At 33.1% G+C, this 20,877-nt stretch overlaps 4 protein-coding genes and 1 pseudogene across 4 annotated transcripts; 3 read left to right on the forward strand and 2 right to left on the reverse strand.

Moving 5' to 3' along the window:
* The first annotated feature begins 3,041 nt into the window (after window positions 1-3,041).
* LOC106296471 (trihelix transcription factor ASIL1-like) lies at window positions 3,042-4,371 on the forward strand. The gene has a single exon (XM_013732604.1). It carries the CDS (start codon window positions 3,167-3,169, stop codon window positions 4,154-4,156), a length of 990 nt encoding a protein of 329 aa, XP_013588058.1. The 5' UTR covers window positions 3,042-3,166; the 3' UTR covers window positions 4,157-4,371.
* Window positions 4,372-4,622: 251 nt separating this feature from the next.
* LOC106299355 lies at window positions 4,623-5,642 on the forward strand. Its single transcript, XM_013735462.1, has 3 exons — window positions 4,623-4,934; window positions 5,282-5,375; window positions 5,484-5,642. Exons 1-3 carry the CDS (start codon window positions 4,706-4,708, stop codon window positions 5,515-5,517), a joined length of 357 nt encoding a protein of 118 aa, XP_013590916.1. The 5' UTR covers window positions 4,623-4,705; the 3' UTR covers window positions 5,518-5,642.
* A 118-nt stretch (window positions 5,643-5,760) lies between these two features.
* On the reverse strand, window positions 5,761-8,773 carry LOC106297543 (annotated as a pseudogene).
* A 4,686-nt stretch (window positions 8,774-13,459) lies between these two features.
* LOC106299666 lies at window positions 13,460-13,848 on the forward strand. Its single transcript, XM_013735721.1, has one exon. The coding sequence runs from the start codon at window positions 13,470-13,472 to the stop codon at window positions 13,821-13,823; it is 354 nt and encodes a 117-aa protein (XP_013591175.1). The 5' UTR covers window positions 13,460-13,469; the 3' UTR covers window positions 13,824-13,848.
* Window positions 13,849-15,636: 1,788 nt separating this feature from the next.
* LOC106299823 (replication protein A 70 kDa DNA-binding subunit C-like) lies at window positions 15,637-18,179 on the reverse strand. The gene is made up of 11 exons (XM_013735828.1): window positions 18,042-18,179; window positions 17,697-17,964; window positions 17,480-17,576; window positions 17,245-17,369; window positions 17,053-17,137; window positions 16,815-16,950; window positions 16,526-16,725; window positions 16,308-16,431; window positions 16,005-16,198; window positions 15,895-15,934; window positions 15,637-15,816 (listed from the first exon to the last, which is right to left on the reverse strand). Exons 1-11 carry the CDS (start codon window positions 18,177-18,179, stop codon window positions 15,637-15,639), a joined length of 1,587 nt encoding a protein of 528 aa, XP_013591282.1.
* Window positions 18,180-20,877: the final 2,698 nt, after the last annotated feature.

Raw genomic sequence — 20,877 nt, forward strand, 5'->3', positions numbered from 1 at the left:
TCTAACTAGACACCAAATTAGGGCTGGATCTGTACTACGAGCACCAAACAGCCACACCTTCTGTCATTTCGAGTAACGGCGAGCTCCTACGGCAATCACCACTCCGCTGCCTTATTAGTCATCGAAGAATCACCTCCGCCGCGCTCAGATGATTGTGGATCGTCCGAAAACTTGGTGCATCATCCTCTCCGTCTTTCCGTCATAGAGTAAAAGATCCAGAACAACAATAGTCAAATTTCTAGTTTTTGTACGTTTGGTCCTTCAATTTTTTTTTTTCATTTTTGACTACAAACTTTCGGATTTACAAAAATGTCCTTTTTATTTTGCCCCACTTATTAATGTACATTTTAACCCTAATTATATGCAAATAAGCACACCGATGTTTTTCCATGGGGCATGATTCGTTTATTGTGTACATTGTTGTAATGATATATGTATGTAAGCATATGTATATGATATTATGTACACAAAATTTTATTATCCACATGTACACCGGTAAAACTTGTGCAGTGATGTACATGTACAAAATGTATATTATCAGGCAAAAGACAAGTAATCACCTATAGAAATATCACAAACATATTACTAAGTTTTACAAAATGCAGAAAATAAATGAAACTATAACTTTTGAAGCCATTTAATAATTAGATAAATATTACTTTAAAAAATAATTAGATAAACATTATATATTTCAATGTACATGTGGATATCATGTATATTTAATGTACATGTGTACAACATAGCTTCGTGACACCGAAATAAAATGAATATACAATTTCTATCTTTTTTACAAAATTTATAACTTTTGAAGAAATGAAACTACAGTTTTGAATGTACACAAAATTTATTTCAATGTACTTTTGAATGTGCAGAAAAGAAATGAAACTATAACTTTTGAAGCCATTTAATAATTAGATAAATATTACTTTTAAAAAATAATTAGAAAAACATTATATATTTCAATGTACATGTGGATATCATATATATTTAATGTACATGTGTACAATATAGCTTCGTGGACACCGAAATAAAATGAATATACAATTTCTATCTTTTTTACAAAATTTATATGTACATGTGCATAACGCCTTTCTCAAATTAATCTTGAAAACAAGTGAAGTACATTTAAATGAAGAAGAAGATGAAACACAGTGTACACATATTATTACTGTCCACATGTACACCGTTTCACAAAAAAAATCACATATACCAGAGTTCAAATGTATATTTTACAAGTAATAATGTCCAATGATTTGAATGATTTAGAGAATCCTATTTAGTTAATTTAGATTATCCAAGGTTCCATTTAGATGTATATATTGCATTTCTATAATTCTTACCATTTTTTTAGTTTTTATATAGACAAATCTATTCGCTCCATCTTCATATCTCATGATTTAATGATTTTTACTAGGCTGTGAAATATATCTGATCCAGAAGAATCGACTCAAAAAAGGATCGTAAATCCAATTAGACCAGGGTAAATATCTGAATGTGTTCTATATCTGAAAATTGGTCATAAACTCGAAGACCTAATTCCAAAACACAAAAACTTGATATCTGAAAGAACCGATTTGTACCTAAATGTGATCAATCCGGACTTAGCTTAAACTAATTTTCCAGAAATTATACAGGAATTAATTTTAGAATTAATATATTTATACATAAGAATATACACTTTTGTTTTCATGATTTTCTTAATCTATGATATGTTATGTATATTAAATGATGCTTAGAAAAAATATTAAGATGAAGCTGTGGTCAAGTGGAACCATATAATATTTTTTGCATTTTTTGCTAAATGGCATAATTGTAAATTTCTTCATCTTCCTCATAAAGCTTTTAAGTTCTCTGCAACCTTTTAATGGCTACTGTTTTGACATATATCATAATTTCTGAGTTTTTTTTACGGTTTATACCTTAAACTTATGAATCTAGCATGTAAATTACGTTTACGTATCCATCGTAACGTCTCTGTCGTCTATGCAATCGTCGACACCGTCATCGTCTCCGCCGCTGTTGCTGTTGTCGTCACCGTAGTCGTTTCCGTCGGCGTCGTCTACCTCTCCATCGTCTTTTTTTTTATGTCTCTGTGTCGTTGATGATTATAGACAAGGAAACAAGCACCTAATGTTTTGTAATAGATGAAATCTGTATCTTTCATGTTGCAATTAGATCAATAAATCCAACAGTTCAAATTACTCTAAAATTAGAAGTAGAAATGTGTCAAATCAGATGTGGTCTAGTTAATAAAATAATGTTTTCTTTTTTCAAGTTGCGTTAAATAGAAACCAAAGTAGTCAGGGGTGTATTGAATCTGAAATTGGAACTGATTTGATTTTTAATAAGTTTTCGAATGATCGTAGAAAAATCTGAGAATTTGGTGTGATTTTTGTTAAATAACTCTAGAATCCCATATAAAACCATAGGATTTGGATTTTTATTTTTCTAACTAAAAAATCCAAACAAATCCATTCAAATCCATTATAAAATCAAATATATTAATAAATCTGTACGATTGAATAACACTTGATTTGATACAGAATTTATGAATCATTAAACCATTAACGCATGATTTTAATATAGATTTGAAAATCATAGAACCAATAACACTAGATATAGTTCGGATTTTCAAATCCATTAAAATACAACAACTAATAACCCCTACTAAAGAACTCCTCTTAAACACTCTAGAAACACTTAAAGCACTTTAAAATCTATAACTTAAATTTTGTTCAATAACAATGGATTTCAGAGTGTATTATAAAATAACAAGTTCAATAACACTTGATTTCAAAGTATTTTTTTAAATCTATGTTTGAATAACATTGTATCTGTTATTTTAATACAAATCAGTTCAAACTTAGAATATAAAAAATGATAGCGGGCTTAGTGGGCTTAATTTAGAAAAAGTGTCTTACGAGTGGAAACCGAACTGTGGTTAAAACCCAGAAACTGTCTTCGAATGTAATATTTTCTAATATACACGTCTCAATTATATTTATATCTCGTTATGTTATTAATGGAAAATGTGAAGGGCCATTTCGTCAATTTACATATCGGGTCAATTAACGGAGATGACGCATCCGGTGACCTTATCCCTTCGCCGGTGAGAAAAAAAAAAAAATCTCAGATCTTCCCAAACAACTTCAGATCTGAAAAATACATGGAGGAAGAAGACGAGACTCGGTCGCCAAAATCTCCTGGAGATTCCTTGTCACCAGCACCTTCCTCTCCTCCTCCGATTTTACCTACCAGCGACGTCACGGTGGCCTCTGCGACGAAACCGCCTCAATCTCCCTCGAGAAACGCGTTAGCTTTAGTGGTTCACACTCCTTCCGTTGTCGGAGGTAGCAGAAACGGACGAAGCGGAGGAGGGAGAGACGATTGTTGGAGCGAAGAAGCGACGAAGGTTCTAATCGAGGCGTGGGGGGAACGATTCTCGGAGCCAGGGAAGGGGACGTTGAAGCAGCAACAGTGGAAGGAAGTAGCTGAGGTGGTGAACGAGAGCCGTCAATGCAAGTATCTCAAGACCGATGTTCAGTGTAAGAACAGGATCGATACGGTGAAGAAGAAGTATAAGCAAGAGAAGGCCAAGGTCGCTTCTGGTGATGGGCCTAGCAAATGGGTTTTCTTCAAAAAGCTCGAGGCTTTGATCGGTGCTGGTGGCGGCAAGGCTCCAATGGGACGACGTCAGGGTAATAAAGGAACGGTTTTGAAGAGAGGCTCTGATTCAATGAAGTGGCATTTTAGGAAACGGAGTGCTTCCGAGACTGAGTCTGAGTCTGATCCTGAGCCTGAGGCTTCTCCTCCTGACTCAGCTGAGAGTCTCCCACCACCACCACCGTCGCAACTGGTGTCGAAGCGGTTGAAGATGGATGAGTTAGGAGGGAGTGGAGTTGGAGATGTGGCGAAGGCGATTCTTGGATTCACCGAGGCGTACGAGAAGGCGGAGACTGCTAAGCTGAAGCTGATGTTGGAGTTGGAGAAGGAGAGGATGAAGTTCGTTAAAGAGATGGAGTTGCAGAGAATGCAGTTCTTGAAAACTCAGATGGAGATAACTCAGAACCATCGAGAGGAGGAGAGGAGCAAGCCAAGGATCAATGATGATGATGATGATCGTAATGTCAAGAATAATGGCGATGTAAGTAGCTGACAATTGAACACACAAAATGTTTTATTGTAATACTGCAATGATTAAAAACGTCTCTAGATTGCTGGGTTAGGATTTGATGTTGCTGTTGTGCTTTATGGGATGTGTAAATGTAGAACTCTGATCATCATCATGCTGTTGCTGTTGTTGTTGTTGTTGTTGTTATGTTATCTTGTCTGAAACAATTGGCAAATAAAAAAACAAAACTTTGAACTTGAGTGTCCTGAAACTTATGTTTTCTTAGAAACAAGAAGACACAAAACCTCCTTAGAAAATATTCGCCATGTCTAAAAGTACAATGAGATTAGAGAAAAACCTTAGGAAGAAACATGTATTTGATTAGTCAGCATATGTATCCATAATTAAAACACCCTTAATTAAGGTAAAGCTAATAATTAACCTCACTAAATATATTCTTTCTCCCTTACCTCTCTACCTCTATAAAACCATTTTCCTTGCAGAAGAAGATAGAGACAATAATATAAAAACCCCAAATAGTTTGTAAAAAATATAATATATTGTAGTTATATTTTTGGATAACATTTTGATCGGATGGGGTTCCTACACAAGCTGTGGGATGATACGGTGGCCGGACCGGCGCCGGAAAGTGGTCTTGGAAAATTGAGAAAGCTTCATTCTTTATCCACCGTCCGATCTCCTCTATCCAGCATTACCAAGGCGAATAACAATGTCTGTGGACTCAGGAAATTGAAGATGGATCCCGGTCTTCTTCCGGATTCTCCGACCGTGTCAAGCATCAACCCGGGGACGCCTTTGACCCGTAATTATTTCTCCTCCTTCCTCTAAAACTACACAAAAGAAAATGTTAAAAAGACGAGTGATTATTTCCATTGTATTCATTTTGAATGGTTTCAAGGTGTTACGCAATGATAGATTTTAAATAGTTTTTTAAAGCATGTTAATGTTAAATTAAAGAACAAAAGAATGAATATTTTTATTTATGTTCGTCATATGTACCTATATAGTATAAACCTTTGTTATGTCTTAAAGAGTAAACCAATGGTATGTTCTATAAATATTTACGAAGGTCAATTCATATTTATCTTATACTAGTATAATTTTATTTCTATGAACAAAAATGAAAAGGTTTATAAACTATCTATGCAGCGGGAACACCATGTGATAACTTTGGACCATTCAGCGCCGAGAAAGTCCCTTCGGCCGGTGAAACCGATGCCGCAAGTCTCACTTCTTATGAATGGTTAATATAATCAACTCCGTCACCTTGTTTTGATTATAAGTCTCTTATATAACTGCAACATTGCCTTACATATAGTCTCATTTGCTTTGTGTTTATACGAAACTACAGGATTGTGATCAACGCATGCGCATTGGACCGTTGAAAACGACGAGAAAGAGAGACAGTGCTACGGGTTTGTATATAATATTATTAATAACCTAAGCATGTAATTATGTAAATAACAATAAATTTGTACATAAGTTTTTATACAAAATACAATACTACGTACTCCCTCTCAAACATGTCTAGACCCCAGCAAAATTTGGAACCCCAAACAAAACTCCCTTTTATTCTATGTTATTTTTATTGCTTGGCTTACAATCCTCGCGGACGCATCATAGCTTACAACCTAAGCAATAGAATCAACGGCTTTAAATGAGAGACACATACATGAGACTCTGAACAAGGTGTCGAAAATGATAAAAAAATATAATTAAGTAGAAGAGAAAATAAGGCATCACAGAGTGAAGAGACCAGAGTGAGTTTATTACTGAATAGTAAATGAGCTGCTGATGTGCCGCAGCTACATTCTGATAGCCACCTTCCGACATAGCTGCACTTGCTCCAGCTACATTGACATGTCTTAGAGAATGCTGAGCCTGGGGATGCATCTTGGCTAGACCAAGTTGCCTCTCATAGGCTAAGAGGTCAACGGGAGACAGACCAGGAACTGGCACTGCTGACACCGGGACTGGTGGGGGAAGTGGGTTTGAGGCTGTGCCTATTGGAGTTGGTTTGCTTCCCCAATTAATAATCAAATAAACATGGAGATGGGTTTAGGTGAAAACCGGTGAAACCAAAGCCTTTGTCTAGCTGAACACCGACCTCCTCAATCACTCCAGCGCTAAGTGTATGGAACATGCGGTGTAGATCAAGCTGAGTTACCTGACAACTCACACGACATGCCAAAAAAACCACCAAAAGTTGTCTCTTTGTGTTTATAAAGAGAGATTCCTAAAAAGTTGACAACTTACTTCTGAAGCAAGGTTTCCTACATGCACAGTGGTATATTGAGGATTGTTTTCAGGAGCTTCTTAGTTTGAGATCTCTCTACCATCCGCTGCGCCCTTTGTAAGTTCAACGACACTTTTTCCATCAGAGCTATGTTTGTCCTCGCCAAAAGTAGCACCTTTTGTCGCCCAGTTGCATCTGAGTTGTCTACTACTTAACCATTTTACCTGAGATGAGGTCAAGGAAACGTAGATTATACTACTGACAAAACTATATCAAAAGTCTAATCAGCCAAAAAGACATGTAAACTCCCAACAATTCATCACTGATAAGCTGCAAACACACAGAACACTGCAAAAGCATCCTTACAATATATGCATCAAGAAACCAAAGTTCACAATAGCTGCCTTTTGATTTATTCTAAACATTCATTTCATTTATTGCCGTTTCGGCATCCTGCAAATTCATTTGAACAATTTAAATCAAATATAAAGAGCTAAACAAACATTCACTCATGCACTGAAGAATACAAAACCTACTGATTGCGAAGGAAACAAACCCAAAGTCACTTAAGCGTCCAGTTTTCTGGTCCCACATTACTCTTGCATCCCTACATAAGAATAACAGGTTTTAGACCATATTAGTCTTTCACATTAATTAGTGATATAATAGTATAAACTCAATAATGTTGACCTACTTGTTTCGCTATCTGTGGTAGTGCGATATACATATCTTGAAACTATTTGTTTACCTGATTTTCAACTCTCATGCAACGTAACACAGAAACTGAGAAACATACCTTTTTCTAAGAATAATATAGCGTGTTGAATAAAGAATTCATATGTATAACATTATTTATGTCAATTATTATTCTTGCTTCGTTGCCTCTTTTTCAAAAAATTATTCTTGCTTCGTCACTAGTTTGATTTGTGTCATTTGATAACTAAAAGGATCCCAAATCAAGATGTATATTACACCAAAAAAACAAATCAAGATGTATATATGTAAAAGACTCAGCCATTTTTACCAATTGTTTAAGCTGGCTGGGACGAACTGCGATATATGTATATATCAACTCTCGACACACACAGAAAATAACAAGAACTTGATGACAAAATAAAAGGACAAGAAGTCAAATATATCATGTTCTTGGTGACTGTCTATAGTCTCACGTAGATAATATAAGATATATATATATATATATATATATATATATATATATCTTATAATAGGGTTGACACGGATCAAATATCCGGGTTTTCGAAAGATTCGTGATTTGATCTGTTTCGTTTAAATAATCAATTATCTGATCTGATTCGATTCGTATATGTCCCAGATATCTGAAGTTTTTATATTTGAACCAGATATCTGACTTGATCCATAAAATAAAATAAAAAATTTAAAATAAATAAAATATCCAAAAATAATATAAAATAAAAATATTTGATTACAAAAATAAAAAAATTATTTAGGTTTTTTTAAATTATAGTAACTAATATAATTAATTTAATAAATAAAAATATTGTAAAGCTTACATAAAATATAATTTTATATATATTTTTTCAAATATATGTGTATATGTGCATATAACGGATCAGATTGGATACCCGTTCGTAAAATTATTAGTATTTGTGATTTTCTTTGTTTCTTATGGATATTTAATATTAATATTTGTTTCGTAGAGTTATGAATATCCGAATTTTTTTGTTTGAATATTTACGGATAACCAATATTTACGGATATTTTGTCTAGCCATATACATTGCACTAGTTATCATGTGATATATCTACTATTAGGGTCGGCCCGCCCTACGGACGGAAAGTTATAATAAAAACTATTTTATTACGTTGAATAGTGTTTATCTTTTTATTTACAAAACTAATTTTAAGTTAACAAGTAGTGTTTGACCCAAAAATAGTACTTAGAGTTATGATATAAGATAATTATATTTGTAATAGTTTTCCAATGGTGTGGTTATTTTGTATTTAGTCGTTTGATGATGTTGGGATTTGTTTAAAATGAGGAAGTTATTATTAGAACAGTTGCAACACTTTTGAGAGTCACATATTTAGTTACCATTAGGAATTTATGTGAGGAAATATTATTTATTGAGAAATGCAATGTATATTTTTTGTGTAGATGAATAATTTAAATACTATTTGAAAACGTAAACGGACTAAGTAATAGAGAGACGATTAAATATAAGTACTTGTTGAGTGTGGTTCATATGAACTTTTTTAGCCTATCTTCTTAAATTAAAATTGTAGAAAGTGTGTATATTCACCGGTTCTTTTTGCTTACAACTTTATTATGCCTTGAACATATGCACCATTTTAAGTGACTTTGATGGGAGATCTCAAAAGTTGGAAGAAATTGGGTGTTGAGAATTTTGCTTACCGAGGTGGCATATTTGACCAATTAGATTTAGCTACTGATCCTAAAGCTTTTATATGAGAAGATTACATTCTTTGTGTTTAATTTTTAAAAATATTCAAGAATAGAAGATTCAAAATTTTACTATGTTCTTTATGTCTGGAAATTAGATTATATATCTTAAATAAAACCATTAAAAACATTATAAGAACTATATAAATTAACAAAAAAAATGAGTTAAAAAAACAAAACAACATCTAAGCAAAAGTGAGTTGACAATACAAATTGGAACATCGGAAAAAATACTAAAAAAATGTTTCATTTCTAATAATTGAAATCTCAAAATATATAGCACGCTCAAGAATCTGAAAGTAACTTTGGAAAATTAGAATCTTCACATACATATTAATGCATGTATTACATTTGCATGATAAAAAGTACAAATCTCTGAACCTTTCTATTAAGTATCCTAAGTTATATCTATATACACAATTCTTAACGCAAATTTAAAACTTTATACCCTTAATTTTAAACAAAATTTTAATCTTTAAACTATAAACTTAACCATAAACTTTATTCTTCATGAAAATACTTTTATAATTAAATGTATAAATTATAAAATTTTAATCTTAGATTTTATATTCAAATGGTTGATAACAAATGGCAAGGACTGTGTCAGATTTAATAATAGTCATTGATTAAATTTTAATCTAACGGTGGAGAATCAATTTCAACCTCTTTCTTTTGTCCTTTTATGTGTACTGAGAAACGATCCATAAACTTGTTTTCTTCACATTTTTTTCAGATTCAGATCTCTATCTTCTCATTACACGTTTCTCTTTTCTTCTTTCTCTTCTCTACGTTTCTTCTCTGTCTACTGATTTGTTTATTTTTTTCTCTGTTTTATTTAATGAATCTCGTCTTCTTTCTATCTCATCTTCTTCTGTGTCTCTGCTGAAGCTTGTCGTGTGCCGTACTCGTTCTCACCACTCTAGTTCATCACCTCTCTGTAATCTTCTTATTTGTATTTCCAAATCATTTTTTTCAGTTTGAGAGATTTTTGTTCATTTGTTTATACTCAGATTTGTTTGTTTTTTCCAGTCTCAAAATTCAAGATTAAAGGTGTGGAGGAAGAAGAAAAGCTCGACGGTGGTGGGATTTGAGAAAAGCGGAGCTGGATGGTGGATGCAACATGGCCACGTGGGAAGAACCGTAAAAATGGATCGAAGCGCGTTAGAGATGCTGGAGACTGGGCCGTCCAAAAATGGTGGGACACGTGTTGGCTTCTCAAGACTCGAATTAGTGATGTGTCCACCTATGTGGATAGCATATGGGAGAAGCAAACCCAACTTTATATATAAGGATATTCTCTCGCATTTAAAAGAATAGTTAGCAAAATGAGTTCATAGAGCTATGTAAGAGCAGCTTTAATGGTAAAAATCTGCTTGAATTTCTTATATATATATATTAATTTTAAAATAAAATATAGTTAAATAATTCATCTTCTAAAGTTAAACCAACACACAATTGACATTTGAATTTCTAGTGAGTTTCTGAATCCCTTAATTAAAAATTTTAAGCTATTCTCTCTCTTTATTTTCAATATTTTTCAATATTTTATTTTTCTTTATTTTTAATTATAAGATACTTTTTCAAGTTGTCCCGTTGAAGCTGTTCTAAATATGTGCCATTATTGAGACTAGGCCTGGACATTTTTTTCGGATCCGAAAATTTGAGCTGGAACCGACCCAAAAATACTCGACCCGAAATCGTACCAAAAATTTTATAAGTACCTAGTTCGATTGAAAATTGCTCTACCCAAAAAAACCATAACCAAAAAGAACCGATCCAAATAGACGCGGATCCGAAAAGAACCGACCCAAATAGACCCGACCCGTAAAAACCGATTCATATCCGACCTAAAAAGAGGAATATCTAAAACTATGATTTCATGTGTTTTATTTTCTATATTTTAGTTTATGATTTAATTGAAATGTTTTTATTAGCAATATGTATTATTATTTATATAACATTTTCAACTAATATGAAAATTTAAATGTCAAATTTACCGTTTATTTTTTTAAAAATTTCATGAATTTTTTTTTTTAGTTATTTGTAAAATTTTAGATAATATGAGGGATTTTGGCTAAATTTTGATGGAGGTGTTTCAGATCTTTTTTATTATAAATATCCGAATCCAACCCGCTATGGACTTGAAAATTACAGATATTTTACAGGTATTTTAATTATAGATCCGAACCGATCCAGAACCAAGAGGAACCGATCCGAAACCGAACCGAAAATTTCCAAATACCTAGTTAAGTCTAAATCTCTAGGACTCGAAATATCTGGATCCGAAAAGAACCGATCCAAACTCAAACTCGATCTGAGCCAGACCCGAAGACCCAAGCACACATGCCTTATGGAAACGAACACGTAAGGTAGTCATGTCGTAAAAACTTATCTACATTATTTATCTCTTGCGCATGAAGTAAACATCTTTCATCATAGCTTATATATGTCACTGGACCCTTTTACAAGTACTATAATATTCAACTTTTATGCCATATATATATATATCACCATCTCGTAACATTATATATACATAGATATATGGTATTAAAATAATGGAGTAATATGGTACGAATATATATGCTCAACTCTGGACAATGCATCAAAGACCATGTTATTTATTATTGATCTGTTCTCCCAAAATAACAACTCTGACACTCATATGGGTTTTGTGTTCAATTATTTTGGGGTTTGTATATCTGCCTTTTTGATGATTTAACTGATCAGTTTGATGTTGGATTTATATGTGTGCATAATAATTATTTTAACCTGAAATCATTATATTTTAAAAACATGAGTACTATTCGAACTCTTGTTAAGCATACTTAACTAACACAGTCAATCAATCGAGTTTAACGCGAACAGTTTTCTAAGCAATTGCTGATGATAGTATATTATTACCATATGGAAAAGTATCATATAAATTATAGTATTCAAGTAATGTGGACCAAAATGGAAGATATATATAAGTCCACCCGCCACTCTTGAGTCAATCATTGAGCTTTTTCTTTTTATCAGAAATATGTATAGATTATAATAACATATAGACCAACATATGAAGAAACCAGGTATATCTCTAAAGTTTTAAAATAAAAAACTATGTTTGATTGATTCATAAAGGGAAGACATAAAAAACAAGTTCATGCTCTCTACATGAGTTTTCTAAACTAAGCCCTCCTTCGGTCCTTCCTTTACACTATTATTGGGAACAAAGAAACCATAAAATGCCCTGCCCATTTCTAATGTACGAATTGATATTTTATTGGACAAACTAACTGGTCATATATACTTTTAACACTTTAACTGTTTCTCTTTTGTTTGTTTTATATTCTATTTTCTATCCACCATGGCGTTACATCTAACAATTAATTATTTTCCTATTCATTGGTGTAGTTATACTAAAACATCTACAATGTTTTATTTTTAAATAGTACTATCTCTATTTCATAAAGAATATTACTTTGATATTTTTCACACAAATTAAAAAAATGATTGAAATGCATTTAATCTCTTATTAGTTATACATATTCAACCAATAATATTTGAGATAAATGAAATTATTTATAAAATCAATGCATTTGTAATTAATATTAAGTTGAAAGTTGCATTAAAATTCTAAAATAATACTCTTTTGTAACAAAAAAAAATGTTAAAATGATACTTAATATGAAGTATAGTTTACAATAAAAAGAGATATACCAGCTAAAAACCCTCAAATATTTATGAAATACATAAATAGTAGTTTAATAGTTCAGTTACTTAGGAGTGTAATATGATTAAATTATTAATATTTTGTTTTTAATAATAGTTCCGTTACTCAAGATATATATAGTTCAGTTACTTAGGAGTTTAATATGATTAAATTATTAATATTTTTGTTTTTAATAATAGTTTCTCATCGATAAAAATCCTCTAGGTTTCAATATGTTGCAACCCGATAATTTCTAATATAGATTACGGAAACATGCTGTTTTTTTTTTGCTAAAACATGCTGTTTTGTTCCAAAATTATTTTCTAAACTATGAAGTTGCATTTGATCAACCAACGCTGTTGGCCAAGAGGTAGTTGAGGCCCAGAACCAATACGCTCCCCGCAGGTTCGATTCGCGTTGGCCACCCGGGCTAGGGTTAAATCCCAAGAATACGTGGAGTGCCATGGTCTCGCGGGAATAGTCGGTTGACCACGATCGCCGGAAACCCGCGGTTACCGAAAAAAAAAAAGTTGCATTTGATCGTAAAATAGGTTTTTTAGACAGCTTTGATGTCTTTTTAACTTATCTATATGGGCTAATTAATTAGAATCAGAAACAAAACATATGAGTTTAATGTGTGGTCCCGTTGAGTTTTACGTCGAAGTGTCGTGGTACATAGGCCATATCCACTATATAAAAAACTGCATGTACTAAGAAAAACCATTGAAATAGTATTTTATCATTCAGATTTTAGACCTTGAAAAATACTAATTTACATAAAATCTCACATGTACTGACCCAAAATTAAAACGTCTATACACAGAATACATGTATGTGTATTTTATATTATATCTATATGTGTTGGTTTCTCAATGTTTCTCTCTAAACATAACAATCTCATTCTCTCTCTCTCTCTCATTTTCTCTCTTCTTCTTCTTCTTCTTCCTTCAATATTAGGTGTTAACCAGATGGATCCTCGCGTCTTCGCAACATCCGTCCGGTGGCCTAGGAGTCGCCGAAAGATTCATATCCGCCGTCGTAAGTCACAGGTGGTGCGTCTTGGTGTGCCACGCGGTGGATTCTCGTTGAAGAAGATGGTAAGGAAGATGAAGCTGAGATGGCTGAGACTACACTACGTGAGGCTTGTGAAGAAGATCAAAGGGTTTTATCGTAATCTGGTGAAAGAGTTTGTAGAAGCAGGAGCTGAGCTCGAAGCGATTCAGAAACGAATGACGGTTGAAGCGGCTGCCTTTGCGGTTCCGGGTTTAGGTCTCTCTTTCTCCTCTCTGTCAGTCCATGAACGAGGGCGGTATTATGTATAGTCATCTAAGTCATATTCCTTACACAACTATTTGTAACTTTTAATTACTTTTGTTGTCCTTGTATCTTATGTATATGTATTACGTAAATTCGAGCGGGCCTTCAGGTCCAGTGGTAGTGGACGAGAATGTGTCCGATCCTCCTGCTGCGGAAATTAAGTCACATTGTTCTGCTCACCACGGCTGCGAATACGTCCGTATGAAAACCGGGAGAAGGCCTGTCCTGAGATGCACCTCCCACCTGAAAATTAAGTCTGTGTCTTTATTAGACCCATGTTTAATACTTTATTTTTACAAAAAAATGTATTACATAGATTCTCAAAATCTATTATATTTCTCCATCTACAACAGCGTACTTTCTGTTCGCTGTGGTAAAAATTCACCAGAAAAATGTATTTATTATAAAGCTTATAATTAAACCGAAATTGGATCCTTTGATAAAGTAACATCTATATTGTTAGATGTGTTTAAACAACAAAATATTATATTTTCATACAATTCATTTAAGGGATTACTTCAGTATTTAAAATAATTGAATTACTTATAAATATGCATATTTCAGTAGTGTCACATGTAATTTTCGTGAGTTCTCTATAAACTCATCTCTTACTCTTTTATACTTTTTTTTTTTTTACTTTTTTATACTTTTAATACATGCGCGCGATGGTCATGAGCATTAAATTGTATATTTGTTTGCATGCGGGTAAATTATAAATATAATATTAAATGAAAAATCCTCAATAGTCTAATAAAATATTAAAAGAACAATGTATAAAAAAACAAAAGAAAATTAAACATTCAGACAAAATAACTGCTGCCAAACTGCAACCTTCAGAAGTCTTCGTTTGCAATCCTATTATGAGCAATAGAAAAGAGATCATGTAGAAATTTTAAAAATATTATTTAACAAAATCTGTAAATGCATGTATTACCTCAATCGTAAAGCATCAATTTCTGGAACACCAATGGGGTCGAAAACAATTTTGGAAATCCCATCAATGTTATTAACCCTCTTAAGTCGGCCTTATTAGGAAATTCAGAAAAATATTAGGAAAATATACATATAATATTTAAAACATACGATGAGTTGAATGATCTTTTACGTAACCTAACTCATTACTTTTTTTAAACTTGAGAATATTCAGTATCCATATTTTAAATATAATTCCGGTTTGTATTTTTTACGTATTGACATGGTGGCAATCAAAGATTTGAATGAGATATATAAATTCTATTCCCGAACATGTCAGAAATAGTTGAGAATTTAAAAGGTATTTCAATTTCAAAGATGTTGGACATCTCTAGCTATATATAAACCTTAATCTACATAGTTTGCGGGACCAATATTGGTCGTAACCCACGATATAAAAAATTGTTTTCTTACCTTAGTGGATAGTAACACTCATGGCAACGGAAATTCCTTTTCGGTCAGTTTTCACAATTTGCCATCCCGTTTTTTTAAACTTTGAAAGTTATAGTGAATAGACTCTAAATGGTAGGTATATTACAATATACATTCTTACTTGATCATCAAGTTTCCTTTTTAAATGAAAACAATAGCTTCTTTTGCTAATATGATTAAATGGAAACACATGTTTTCTTTTCCGACACCAAAAAGGATCCACAGCCGACGCTTATAATAATAAAAGAGGCTTTCTATTAAAATTTAACGGTAATACAGCAAAGTAATACCGTTGGTTAAAAATATAAAAATCCAAAAACCAGAAGATTAGAAAACATAAACTGAAACAGCATAAAGTTTAAAAAAACCAAACAAAGCGAAAGCCTCTAAGAAATCATCTTATTGTTTCACAACCTAGCCACTTTTGTCAACCTTCTCCTTCTTCACTCGTGTACTGATGCTGGTTTTTGTAACCGAGTTCTGATCAAACTCTTCCTCCAGATTCACGGCAGGTCCTCCTCGACGCTTAGCAGGGGTAAGATCACTCGGAAAGCATTCCTGCGACGACCCTTCTTCCAACAACATTAAGGATCCCTGAGGACATCAGAAAGAACGCAGTTAGTATTAAACAAATAACAGTCCTTGTGAATTAAAGAACAGTCCTATACTGACCTCAGGTGCGTCGGAGACAACAGAATATTCATGGCCCCTACTGATCTGCGTGCTTGGTTCCTTTTTGTAATGCACAAAAGTTTAATATAAACAATTTTTGATAAGTTCACAACGTTTGAGAATATACCTTTGGGGCCTTGGGTGTGTCAAACTCATTGATAATAGCGAGATTAGTGATTATCTTGTTCACTTTGAAGGTGTCATGCTTGTACACAAAGTTTTCTCGCATAATTTCAACCTTGAACAAATAGGTCTTACCAATCAGGTTTTGCAAAGCCAGAGGTAGAACATCCGGGTCCTGTACCTAAACCATCAACCAAAGCAATTTTCAATATAAATTAAGTTCTTGGTCATAAAGTTTTCTCTTTAAATGAATACATTAATTCCATCTTTAGTGAGGAAAGAACAATAACCTCATCAGTAATCGGTACGGTTAGCTCAATGCAAGGTTGATTGACCAACTGCAGAGCAAGATGGTCAAATAGGAGAAACTTGGAATTGCCGGTATGGTCAAGGACAACCAAATGCAACTTGTACCTGATGTAAAAGAACAGTATACATTGTTCGATTAGCATTTCAAATAATTACCAATCAGTTAATCACAAGTTATAGAAGACATGTATGTTTTGACCTTGGAAGGAGCTTAGGTTCGTAACTCTTGCACTTAGGGCAGTAGAGTTTAAACCTCTGGAGGTCATCATCTTCGTGATCACCGGCCACAAGAGGGGGCATGTACATAACTTTTTTGTCACAGGGTTTACAACTTAAGTAGTACCACCCCATGTCTGTTTCAATGGCCGAAATGGTGCACATAACAATACACTTCTCCACCTACGGAAATTGCAAAGTATAATTTAAAGTCGAATAAAAATTATAACATGTGCTCATTAAATTACTATCGTGTTCCTTATTAATATTACCTGACGACATTCAATCATCTCAGCGATGGTTTTCCTTGGAGTATGGATGAAAAAATCATCTTTCACTGAGACACCAGAAGCCACAGTTAATGGCTTTGGTTCAACAATAGCCAATTGAAGTTCATCAGCTGGTAACCTAGAATAATAAGTTACATCAAATACAAGCAATTCCAAACCTTAATATGAATATTTATAATATTGTTTTTGCCATATTACAACCACCTAAAGCAAAACTTACATTTCCCTAAATGCGTCGACCTCCGCCATGTTGGGATTGAGCTGGACATCAGAGACATTGTAAGCGTTTGAAACGGAACGATCATCTACAATTAAAAGATTCAAATAAGCTTCTCTTATACGATTACAAACAAAAATAACCATGCTATTAAAATTATAATATTAACCAAACCCACGTGAACATTTAATATACCTTTCCAAACCTTAATCTTGCCGAATCTCAACACCAAGATCACACGACCCTCACCACGTAACTGTATAGCGTTCGTGACATCCGAAGCAAAGTTTCCCCACAAGACCATCGGAAGACGGACATCCCTACGAAGACATATATTTGAATTCTTAGTTTTATAAGACATATGTTTAAATACTGACATAAAAATATATGTAAAAATGAATATCATTTTTTAAAAATAAGGGTGCCTTACGCCAGATCACGTAGCTCAAGTGAAAGCTTCTGGGTTTCCTTTCCGTTCACGTGAATCATTTCAACATGGCTAACTTCCACAACATGTCCGATTACATCTGTATCACATATAATTTTCAAAAAAAATTATAAACACGTATTTTAATGATTCACAACAATACACCTATGTAAAAGTTAATAATGTTGCAATCAAAATAATATTAATGAACTGGCCTCACCAATTAGAAACTCGGGGTTAAGACTACCATCAAGAACTTCCTGGAAGTTCACGGGTGTAAAACCATTTAAACCTACAGGCAAAGCCTCACAACTTCTCACACGCGTTGTGGCCAACAAACTGATCTTGTAAAGATGGTTTGTCGTCCGGTATGAGCCAACCGAATGATTCAGAGAGAAATTAGTGAAAGTCAGAGTTTTCCCCTGCTCAAGCTGGTGATCGAACTGGTTAACCAATTCTTTCTTCACACTCGCATGGATCTTATCTCCCTATACATAAAAAAACGATACATGTTAGAATAACTAAATATAATTATTTGATTGAAATCATATTGTTTCGATCTTACATTGGAATCAATGAGAACCATCTCAATGGTCAGACCTCCAGCAGCAGAGTATTGCTTCCACAGCCTCACAATGCTCACTTTCACTCTCCACATGGTCTTAAAGGGTTTCAAGTCGGCAACAGAGTTAAAACCTGCCATATGTTTTTTTGTGTTTGCTTGTATCAGTTGCTTAAGGAGTTTAGAGAAAGAGGGATGGTGAGGAGATGGATACGAATTGCTCTCCTATTTATATCAACACATCACATAGGTTTTTTACTCTCCACGCCAAATTGAATAGACGATACCAATATTAATGCTCCTCTTTAATCCCATATATTCCACTTACCTTATTTGGTTATTGCGTGATTCAAATTGGCGTGATGGTCAAGCGTAAATAAATCAGGAATATTCTTCTTTCGATTAAGGTAATTATTTCGATTATTTGTAATTCTGTTTCCTTTTATATGCTTACATTATTATTGTGTTTCCTTTGAACTTTGACCAATTAAGCGATTTGAAATGTTGCATAGAAATGATCATCGAAAGAAGTAGTTGAAATTTCGAAAATGTTGCATAGAAATGTTCATAAGTAGTTGACTCGGTTTCAAAAAAGTATGATTATAATATGATTTGATATTAGTAAACAAATGTTCATAAAATGTTGGATTCAAAAAATGTTCAAAAAAATAGGATAACAAACCGTTTAAAAAAATGTTGAAGAACCACTCTCACCCTTTTAAAATTCATTGGATAGATGTCGAGATATATTTGTTGCCTTTTTCAACCGTAATTGCATCAGATTCTACGCCTGTCATAAAGTCCCGGTTTGTATGTCAAAGCGGATTGTAATGCAGAGGTACCAAAACCGATCGAATTGTAAATAAAGTATATTATATAATGTATATGTCCAATGGCATTTGGTTGTAAATATTCTAGTTCACAAAGGGTTATTTTAAAAAGCTATTGAGAGTGGCTTAGGTGATGCCACCTAAGAAATGGCACTCATGTAATAAACACATGAGGCCAAGGTTTATTTCTAATGATGTTTATTTCGTATGAAAACCGGGAGAAGGCCTGTCCTGAGATGCACCTCCCACCTGAAAATTAGGTCTGTGTCTTTATTAGACCCAGGTTTAATACTTTATTTTTACAAAAAAATGTATTACATAGATTCTCAAAATCTATTATATTTCTCCATCTACAACAGCGTACTTTCTGTTCGCTGTGGTAAAAATTCACCAGAAAAATGTATTTATTATAAAGCTTATAATTAAACCGAAATTGGATCCTTTGATAAAGTAACATCTATATTGTTAGATGTGTTTAAACAACAAAATATTATATTTTCATACAATTCATTTAAGGGATTACTTCAGTATTTAAAATAATTGAATTACTTATAAATATGCATATTTCAGTAGTGTCACATGTAATTTTCGTGAGTTCTCTATAAACTCATCTCTTACTCTTTTATACTTTTTTTTTTTTTTACTCTTTTATACTTTTAATATATATTTTTCTTAGTTAAAATATATTGTAAGAACTTTCAATGTTTTACGTATAATTAATAAATATAATCTTCAATTCTATGAAGTTATGAGATGCCAAGTACAAAAAAAGAAAAAAAAAGTTCTGAGATGCCAACACACAATTATTATGTATACTGTGTATACACACGCAAATGTATAGGCGTAGCTAGTAACGTGATTAAAAGATCGTATTAAGGTGCATGCCTCGCTGGAAATGCAATAATGAATTATAATTAGTACTATCATTAGTTATTAGATTCGTATCGTTATTCATACTATACACTATTCTTACATGACAATCTCGTCGGTTCCCAAAATATTATGATACAGGAATGGAACTATATAAGTATTCAATAATCTCTAGGCTTAGATAACACTACTGTAGTACCAACTTGGATGATTAATTTATCAAATTTCCAGTTTTGTTTGACGTGACGCCGGTAACCATATACATAGTGTTGTCGACAAAAGAATCCCAATGCTATAGTTTTTCAATTTTGAATATGTTTTTTTTTTTTTTTTTTTGATATCTGTGGGGATCCGGCGACCGAGATCAACCGACTAATCCCACGAGATCCGCAGCAGCCACGTGATTTCTACCCCAGAAATTAGCAGGGTAAAAACCCGGGTGGCCAGTGGGAATCAAACCCGAAACCGTATTGGAGCCGAAGCTCCCACAAATACCACTAGGCTAACCCCGCTAATTTTTGAATATGTTAAACAAAGATTGTAACCGTGATAATTTTTGAAGCAGTTAAAGTTGCAAACAAAAATAATAAAAATATTTATATTATCAGCAAAAACGGATGTATTCCTTATTTCCTTAATAGTTTTTCATCTTTAAGGAATTTTACCAATACTATTTGATAGTTTTGTGGAAAAATGGCTTCTCATACCTCAACACTTGCTAAAAATTGTGTTTATACATTTAACATTCATAACAAAATAAAAATTTCAGTATAAATATAGGCCTTGAGGTCTTCCATGAATAATAAGAACAATTATAAGATTATAGAACTTTTCAAGTTTATACCTAGACTAACAAGTCGGTCTATCACATACCTCAACTGCTTATTTTTGTCACTAAATATTCAAACTTCAAAATTTGATTAATTCTTACATTTACATTGACCGAAAAATCACGAGAGTCAACCAACTGACTCAGCTGATAGTGTGGATTTTTTTGTCTTACTTAATAAAAGAAGGGAAATTGCATTGTATAGCACAAATTTGTTCAATAACCAATTGATCTAACTTTCACCTATACATCGTATATATTATGTAATATTGCTATTTTATCTTTCTATGCAACCGGCTCAAGCTGCACA

The sequence above is a fragment of the Brassica oleracea genome, chromosome C6 (assembly GCF_000695525.1).
Source record: "Brassica oleracea var. oleracea cultivar TO1000 chromosome C6, BOL, whole genome shotgun sequence".
In the NCBI taxonomy this organism is placed as follows: Eukaryota; Viridiplantae; Streptophyta; class Magnoliopsida; order Brassicales; family Brassicaceae; genus Brassica; species Brassica oleracea.

Excerpts from the sequence above, each read along its gene's own strand:
- LOC106296471 (XM_013732604.1), top strand. The coding sequence starts at position 3,167 with ATGGAGGAAGAAGACGAGACTCGGTCGCCAAAATCTCCTGGAGATTCC.
- LOC106299355 (XM_013735462.1), top strand. The coding sequence starts at position 4,706 with ATGGGGTTCCTACACAAGCTGTGGGATGATACGGTGGCCGGACCGGCG. Across the intron at positions 4,935-5,281 it reads CCCGGGGACGCCTTTGACCC|CGGGAACACCATGTGATAAC; the intron begins GTAATTATTTCT and ends CTATCTATGCAG. Across the intron at positions 5,376-5,483 it reads AGTCTCACTTCTTATGAATG|GATTGTGATCAACGCATGCG; the intron begins GTTAATATAATC and ends ACGAAACTACAG.
- LOC106299666 (XM_013735721.1), top strand. The coding sequence starts at position 13,470 with ATGGATCCTCGCGTCTTCGCAACATCCGTCCGGTGGCCTAGGAGTCGC.
- LOC106299823 (XM_013735828.1), bottom strand. The coding sequence starts at position 18,179 with ATGGCAGGTTTTAACTCTGTTGCCGACTTGAAACCCTTTAAGACCATG. Across the intron at positions 17,138-17,244 it reads CAAGATTAAGGTTTGGAAAG|ATGATCGTTCCGTTTCAAAC; the intron begins GTATATTAAATG and ends TTTTAATTGTAG. Across the intron at positions 16,951-17,052 it reads GTCGACGCATTTAGGGAAAT|GTTACCAGCTGATGAACTTC; the intron begins GTAAGTTTTGCT and ends TTATTATTCTAG.